Source organism: Zea mays, chromosome 5, assembly GCF_902167145.1.
Source record: "Zea mays cultivar B73 chromosome 5, Zm-B73-REFERENCE-NAM-5.0, whole genome shotgun sequence".
Classification (NCBI taxonomy): Eukaryota; Viridiplantae; Streptophyta; class Magnoliopsida; order Poales; family Poaceae; genus Zea; species Zea mays.
In genome coordinates this window covers 82,385,355-82,394,133 of record NC_050100.1, presented here as the reverse complement: position 1 = coordinate 82,394,133, position 8,779 = coordinate 82,385,355, and the positions used below count along the sequence as shown (strand labels likewise).

General features: G+C 47.0%; 1 protein-coding gene across 1 annotated transcript; it reads left to right on the top strand.

The window, feature by feature from the left end:
* Positions 1 to 7,833: 7,833 nt before the first annotated feature.
* Positions 7,834 to 8,779, top strand: LOC111589273 (uncharacterized). The gene has a single exon (XM_023300066.2). It carries the CDS (start codon positions 8,067 to 8,069, stop codon positions 8,367 to 8,369), a length of 303 nt encoding a protein of 100 aa, XP_023155834.1. The 5' UTR covers positions 7,834 to 8,066; the 3' UTR covers positions 8,370 to 8,779.

Sequence of the window (8,779 nt, the reverse complement as noted above, 5' to 3'; positions counted from 1 at the left end):
TTGTGCTCCCGAGGTTGCGCACTTGGTTCACTAAGGTCTTGAGCCGGTTGTACATGGCTTGTGGCTCCTCCCCTTGGTTGAGCATGAATCGACCGAGCTCCCCCTCGATCGTCTTCCGCTTGGTGATCTTGGTCACCTCATCTCCTTCGTGTGCGGTCTTGAGTATGTCCCAAATCTCTTTGGCACTCTTCAATCATTGCACCTTATTATACTCCTCTCGACTTAGAGAGGCGAGGAGTATAGTAGTGGCTTGGGAGTTGAAATGCCGGATTTGGGCTACCTTGTTCGAGTCATAGCCTTCATCCCCCACGGATGATTCCTGCGCACCAAACTCAACAATTTCCCAAATGCTAGCGTGGAGTGAGGTTAGATGGTGCCTCATTTTATCACTCCACATACAATAATCTTCACCGTAAAAAAACGGTGGTTTGCCTAGTGGGACAAAAAGTAAAGAAGTGCGTTTGGAAATGTGTGGATAGCATAAGGGGATCTTACTAAACTTCTTGCGCTCATGGCGCTTAGAAGTGACGGACGACGTGTTGGAGCCGGAGGTGGAAGGCAACGAAGAATCGGTCTCGTAGTAGACCACTTTCTTCATTTTCTTCTTCTTGTCGCCACTCCGGTGCGACTTGACGCGGGGAGGTGATTCCTCCCTCTTCTTGTTGCCGGACTCCCCCGATGGAGCTTTTTCGTGGCTTGTAGCGGGCTTCTCGCCGGTCACCATCTCCTTCTTGGCGTGAGCTCCTGACATCACTTCGAGCGGTTAGGCTCTAATGAAGTACCGGGCTCTGATACCAATTGAAAGTCGTCTAGAGGGGGGTGAATAGGCAAATCTGAAATTTATAAACTTTAAGCACAACTACAAGCCGGGGTTAGCGTTAGAAATAAAGTCGTGTCCGAAAGAGAGGGCGAAAACAAATCACAAGCAAATGAAGAGTGTGACACGGTGATTTCTTTTACCGAGGTTCGGTACTTGCAAACCTACTCCCCGTTGAGGTGGTCACAAAGACCGGGTCTCTTTCAACCCTTTCCCTCTCTCAAACGGTCACTTAGACCGAGTGAGCTTTTCTCCTTAATCAATTGGGACACTTAGTCCCCACAAGGACCACCACACAATTGGTGTCTCTTGCATTGATTACAAAGATGTTGAGAACAAGAAATGGGAAGAAGAAAAGCGATCCAAGCGCAAGAGCTCAAAGAACACGAGCAAAACTCTCTCTTCTAGTCACTAATTGCTTTGAGTGGAATTGGGACTTGGAGAGGCTTTGATTCAATCTAATTGTGTCTTGTATTGAGTGCGCTAGCTCTTGTATTGAATGTGTTGGCTGAAAAACTTGGATGCCTTGAAGTGTGGTGGTTGGGGGGTATTTATAGCCCCAACCACCAAAGTGGCCATTGGGAGGGGCTGTTGTCGATGGGCGCACCGGACAGTCCGGTGCGCCAGCCACGTCACCCAACCGTTAGGGTTCGACCGTTGGAGCTCTGACATGTGGGGCCACCGGACAGTCCGGTGGTGCACCGGACAGGTACTGTTTACTGTCCGGTGCGCCTTCTGGGCCTGCTCTGACTTCTGCGCGCGCAGTCCACACTGTTCACTGTTACTGTACACTTTTGCAAACGACCGTTGGCGCTGTTAGCCATTGCTCCGCTTGGCACACCGGACAGTCCGGTGCTACACCGGACAGTCCGGTGAATTATAGCGGAGTGGCTTCCCAGAAACCCGAAGCTGAGCAGTTCAGAGTTGTTTGCCCTGGTGCCCCGGACACTGTCCGGTGGCACACCGGACAGTCCGGTGCGCCAGACCAGGGCTGCCTTCGGTTGTCTTTTGCTCCTTTCTTTTAAACCCTTTCTTGGACTTTTTATTGGTTTGTGTTGAACCTTTGGCACCTGTAGAACTTATAATCTAGAGCAAACTAGTTAGTCCAATTGTTTGTGTTGGACAATTCAACCACCAAAATTATTTAGGAAAAGGTTTGACCCTATTTCCCTTTCATGCGTTTAATAGAATATTGAGGCATTACATTATATGGGCATTCCTCCCCCTAATGCCGAGATGTTCTAAAAGCATACATATAAAATCCCCAACCACAATCATCTAGTTGTGGCCAATGTATGCTATTGTGGTGATTTATTTGGGAAATCTTACGCACATTACAGATTGGGGTTTTATGCAGTGAGCTTTGGACTTAGATTAATGTAGTGGCATGAATACTACATATTTTTCCTTCAACATGAAGGGTTAGTCTCAACATCCAGTGAGACACGCAACAACAAGTTGCTTCATGGTTACAATTCTGCAAACTTATTGTTATTATTACCAAATGCACAGTCAATCATTAAGATTTAGACTAACATGCACAACACCATTTTATCCATAAGGGTCCTTCAGGGGCTCATATGAATACCATTCGTCGTTTGGAGCCATTAGTTGACTTCAGATCAACAAGTAAAATGACCATCAGGGTCTAGCGCTCACAAAGACATGCACTGGTTGCATTGTGCTTTTAAGCACATAGGAAAATATGTGTGTAGATATTGGTAGTAAAGTGCACGGCATCAGGCCAATGCTGCCAAGCAGAGATTTTTATGTGCAGAAATGTATAGTCCAGCTCGTTTTATCATGGCCCATGGTTTACCCAATTACTCATACTGCTCTGAAATTGGGTATCGATTTATGCAACATTTTTAGGTATAATAATTTTGAAAGAGAACTTATAACAATAATTAATTATTTGCGGTGTTGCCAGCAAGGCAAACATTTCTCCTTATATTATATACCAAATTGTTCTATATAGCATTATTTCGATCTCTTCATCGTTCAGCAAAAAGAGAAGCTTTGGAATAGAACAGACAAGGCCAATAATTCCTTTTATCTGGGGAAAATCATCTGATACGTAAGCTTTTGATAAAGCAAATGGAGATAACTGCTTGGCAAGAGCGAAAGAAATACCAATATGCGCCTGGGACTAGTCTTCAACAACAGATAATACTGCTCTCATACGAAGGAGTCATTAAGACTAGGGAGAATACCTCTGGTCTCCATAAGATCTTCATATTTCTATTACAAATTACCATCACCAATATCTTAGTGGTCAAGAATTATGGATCTTCCGGTGCCAAGGACCAATGACATATTAATGCCCAATTTTGCATCAAGCTCTGTAGTGATGTAGGATTTTATGGCTATTTTCTACTCTTCTTACTTCTAGTGGATCAGAGATAGATTACGGTAAGCATATCAAAAGGTGGAATCCAATGTAGTTCTTCTACATAAACTCCAAGTATATGTCCATTCAGGACTGACCTTTACCATTTGGCTTAAAAGTATACCATACCAGCCAAAGGACTATCTCGAGTCAATTCAGTGACTATGAATATTTACAATTCTGACAGATATATGCAACATAAGCATGATATCCTGTATTGGACGGTTAAAGTGGTTCGACGGAAACACACAATGGTTTTTCACACCAACATAGTGAATGTTTTCTCAAAATAACCTATACTCGTAACTCCGGGTTGCTAGGGGTTACATGTCCTTTATCTCAGAATTTGCTTCATGTCGTTCAACGACAAAGAGAGCAATGTGTCAACAATTGATTGAGCAATATATGACTGAAATTTCTAGCCTTTATTCATTTGGTAAGGTCATATTGCTTAGTAATAGAATCCCAATTTGTGATGTCTTCTATGCCGAAAAGGCTTTCATGCATTATATTATATACCTTCGAGTTATTTTGAGTAAAACTTTATGCATGAGGAGAGAGCAGAGAATTAACTTATCTATGTTTTATAGATATTTCAATTTAATTTCTTATATTTCCAAGCACTATATAGCTTGATATAGTTGTTATGGCCACGTGGCGATATATAAATATATAACGCCACACAACACAGTCAAATAAAATATAGAGCCAAACAAAATTGTTTATGAAGGTTGCACATAATGTGACTTTAGGGGCTTGAACAACCCACCACAATCCACGCGAGTGCAAGCTCTAGCGTCTGGTGTCAACACATGTGCGACCATCAGGGCTACGACAACACAACAAATCTTCATAATAAGCGCAACAGACACAATTATGGCTCGATAAACGGGGTACACGATAAGTCCATGCAACGTGCGCAATAGGCGCAATTGTGGCTCGGTGATAACGACAGACGAACAGTGCCTACAGGGCATGCGAAAAGTACGTGACTCAGCGATGGCGGTTTGACTTAACGGGAGCTGTCCGATTAAACGAGAGTGCGACATAGCAATCACATGACGCAGCCAACTTCGTAAGTCACAAATACTGCGTCGTGTTGCCAGGGCGCAACCAATACTTAGCCAATGTCATAACTCAGCCGATTAAAAATGTAGCTTGATCAACGCGATCGAGTACCCACTATATAGTTTAATCGCTCGGCGTGAGTCCGAAAGCTCAACGCAACACAAATATTTAGAGCGATTTGAGTATGCACAGTATAACCTTCACACTTTTTAATAATTTCTGCCAATTATCTACTACGAGAAATAAAGCAGAAAATAATACTAGAATTAATGCATGAGCATAAGCAGATCAGGTGCATAAAGTCATTTTCACATATTCAAACATGCATTTTTCTAGTAATTATTTACTGCGGAAAATAATTAACCACAATATAAAACATACTTTATTCTATTTGTTATCTGTAACAGAAAATAAATAGAATAAATAATATGAAACATGTATATAAATTAAGGTTATTTGAAAGCTGATTAATCCAACGGAAATTTAGGAGAAAAACTATATACCGGAAACCGGATGGACCATAGCGGTCCTTTGACCCAGCATTTTTCTTTCCTTATCTCTAGAGCCAGATGCACTCAAGGAATTTTCATTTCCTTTTTTATAGTGAGTTGACCGATACTATTGCATACAGGCATGTAGTGGCCAGATATCCTCATGCAACTGCTTTGACCGAGACAAATATGCACCGCTCAACAAATAATGGCACAACATTATACGACCATGCAGGTACTGCGCGCGACCCAGCTCGGTGGATTGGCTAGATCCCGCGCGGATCCGCACCACACGGTGCTCCATCGCGGATTGGTGCGCTTAGGAGCAGGTCTTCCGGGCTCCGGCACAGCGTCGCGACAGTGGTGGAGGGAGGCCACCGACGACATGACGGGGACGTGTGCCACACCTGCGCTGGCTTCGTAGGGGCGCGCTGTCCGGCGGATGATTCAAGCGAGCGCTTTGTGCAAGTTTTGCTGGTGCTTCACGACCAGGAGGGATGAACTAGCACGTGCGCATGACGGCGCAAGGTCAGCGCCGTTTTTTCAGATACACAGACCCACTATATAATTCAATCTCATCTTCCAGTGAGAGAACTGCCACGGGAGTGGGCGCTTGCAGCGTGGCCGCAACACCACCACGATGACGACGACAAGTTCATAGCACACAGATTGCAGCGCGTGCATACCATCTAATCAAGAACATTAAACATACCGCTCGATTGGGTAGGGGGGAATCGAAGCCTCTCGCGTAGGAGAGTTCGGCTAGACCAAAGACCTGCCAACTTGACGAAGAGTTGATGCAGATCTGATCTCACAGTAACGTCGAGGTAGAGCGTGCTGATAACGTGTTGAGAACTACGTTACCACGGATCATCAGATCCGCACCCTTCTCTCCCGTCAGCAGATTAGGCGCGAGAAGTCGTGGAAGACTCGTATCCCTTCCCAGAAGCACGACAGAGGAAACACATGAGACACGATGTAGGGTTGGGCCTTTGATCTCTTTCTCTTCTCTGTATTATGAGAGGATATACATGTTCCTTATATAGAGATGTGAGACCTCTCATGGACAAAACATGTATTTGCCCGCATAACTAGTTAGGTTACTTAACAACTCCCTCCTACCGCACGTACAACATGCATGGGGAGGTCAGTAGTTTAGTCGATTAGAAAAAAGAAATAGAATTGAAAAAACATAATATAATATAATATAATATATGGTAGTTGGCGTAGGGTTAAGATATATATATATAGGGTAATATAACTACGGAGGATTATGGTATGAAGTAAAGAAATTTTGCTAGTAAAGATATAATATTTTTTTAGGATATAAATTTAGAGCAGTATAAATACGGATAACTTACAAGAGGCGCACGTTAAACTGTCTAAACAGATGTGTCAAAGTTGGCCAGCGCAATCCCATCGTGAACTTTTGGATGGACAGGACCATATATTGAGCAGCAAATCTCCGTCAATCTGTTGTTGCCCCCGTCATGTGGAATGGCATACTGGCATGGCTGCCCCTGCTCCAGTGAGGAACGGACGCAGCACAGTACACTACGCTAGTGTGGCCCGCCCCTCTCTGCCCTCCCTCTAGTAGGGGAAGTACGATGAGCCAAGCGAAGAGCACGTACGTACGTACGACGTGCCAACTGACAGGCAGAGGCAGGTGATGGCAGCAACAGCAGCCGAGACGAGAGAGAGCGCCCATGGCCCCTGTCCGGCTGTCCCCTCTGCTGTAGCCGCTGTCGTAGGGGCGGTCTTGTCAGCAACAGCCCATCGTCGCTAACCGTAGCCTAACGATCGTTCCAAACATGGATATGGCTATCCTATCGGCTACCAGTCTACCACACACAGAGAGATATGATGAGAACAACGGGCACAGTTGTGCAGTGCAGGGCATGAGAAACGGGCACACGCATGGATGGCTACCAGTGAGACTGAAACATCCCTTGCCATCTTCTACGTACAATCTCATACACGGCCCAAACGGAAACGGTGCACTAGAGCCATTCTCCGTCAAGGCCTCTGCCCTAGTGCCCTCTCCTCCTCCACCACCACCTTTTCTATTCCTCTCAATGTTCTCTGCAGCACCAGACGGATTCATGGCGCTCATCAATGCGGTTTGGTGGCAGAAGAATGGGCCGGCCGGGTGAGGCTCTGCATCTGCATCTGCTGCAGTTCTCTCTCTCTCTCTTTTCCCCCCTTCCCATCACTCCCCATCAGTGCATGTCCTACTAGGACTAGCAGGGAGAGACTTGAGGGTACTGTTCCTGCTTTGACCCTCCCCTTCTCCGCGGTTCCTTTTTATCAATGCCTCGGACACCACGCGTGCGCGCAGACACACGCGCGCCGTAATAATAATAATAATAATAATAATAAATAAATGGATTCTGCAGGATTTTGTGAGAAGAATTCACCGCCAAAATGCAGCGCGCCATAAATGAACTCTACAGGGGGTTCTGAAATGAACTTCCCTGTGATGATGTGAGCTTTCTTGGTGTTTTTTTTAAAGAGATGGCCGTCAGACTCACATATCACACTCTGTGAAGCCTGAACCGGATATACTGTTTTCAGTGAACCTTTTAAGGGATGCGTTGATTCTTCTCACTGAATTCTACAGGCAGCTCCACCGTAATACAGTACTGACTGAGCTCTACAGGCAGCTCCACCAGGACAATTAATAAATACTCCAGGTATCCAACTACTAATGTCAATTCCAGCGACAGGTGTTTTCTTTACATAGATGGGTTTGTAATAAAAAGTGAAAATAAGGAGTGAGATATCGACTTTGCTGAATATAGGCTGAGTGGCTTCCTTTGTGCAAACTACTGCAAGTCACAAAACGACCTCTAAATCATATATATGGAGGGGGGTACGGAGAAAATCAGAAAGTTTTCTCTCTTTTTTTCGCACGAGGAATTTTTGCAAGTTTTCACAGCAGCGTATATATTATTATATGTATTATGTATATATAAAAACTAGCAAGCTGCAGCATGCTGCATGCCACAACGCAGCTGCCTGAACTCGCTCCCGGTATCTGCGTCGTCCACCGCCACTTTCTTCGGCTCCTCACTTCACTTCACCCTTCTTCTGTCTGCTTCGACGCCTCGACGCCACACTTGGCAGCAGCTCGCACTCGACAGCAGCCGCTGCTGCTACTCTGCGACGCGGTCTGCGCCATTGTGACAGCTAGCGCTGCACTGGTCTCGCCCTCGCCCTCGCCTCCGCCTCCGCCCACCGCGCGCCCACGCAGCCTACACGTACACGCCCACGTCCTCCTACACCCCTGCTCCCTCCCGCCATGAGGAGGCGACGGTGGGCGCCGCTCGCCGCCGCGTGCCTCGTCGCGCTCGCGGCGCTCCTGGCCGCCGTCCACGGCGGCGGCGGTGGCGGCGCTCGGGGCGCCGCCGCGCCAATGCCCGCGACCCGCCGCCCGGAGGCGAGCGCGCGCGTCGCCGCCTTCGACGCCGCGCGGTGCAAGAGGCAGCGGAACAGAGCTGGCGCCGCCTGCGCGATGCTGCCCGCCGCCGCTGCGGCCGGCGGCGGCGGCGACGACGACAAGCGGGTCGTGCCGACAGGCTCCAACCCCCTGCACAACCGATGACAAGATCTTGCACGATTGCAGAGGCAAGGACGTGGAGGATCTCCGTCGCACTTGCTCTGCGTGCGTCGTGCTCGTGCGTCATTCCATGGCGGATTGGTTGGCGGCGCGAGGGGAAGTGTAGCGGAGGAGAACTCCATGGCCACTGATCTAGCTAGCCTCCAGCTAGGGAGTAGTAGGATTATAGTAGCGTATATAACCAGTTACTACTAACTAACTAGTGGTTCTTGTTCCATGGCCGCTCTGGTATCGGCGTTCGTCAGAGCCGACGAACTGTTGTAAGCCACGGTTTGGAACGCCGGAATTTCGTGGGATTTCCAAGGAAATTGCATGTTTCTCCCGTGAAATTCTCGCGTTCCAAACAAGACCTCAAGACTGGGAAAAGATGCTGGTTTCCTCTTATCTTCTCTGGT

Excerpts from the sequence above, each read along its gene's own strand:
- LOC111589273 (XM_023300066.2), top strand. The coding sequence starts at position 8,067 with ATGAGGAGGCGACGGTGGGCGCCGCTCGCCGCCGCGTGCCTCGTCGCG.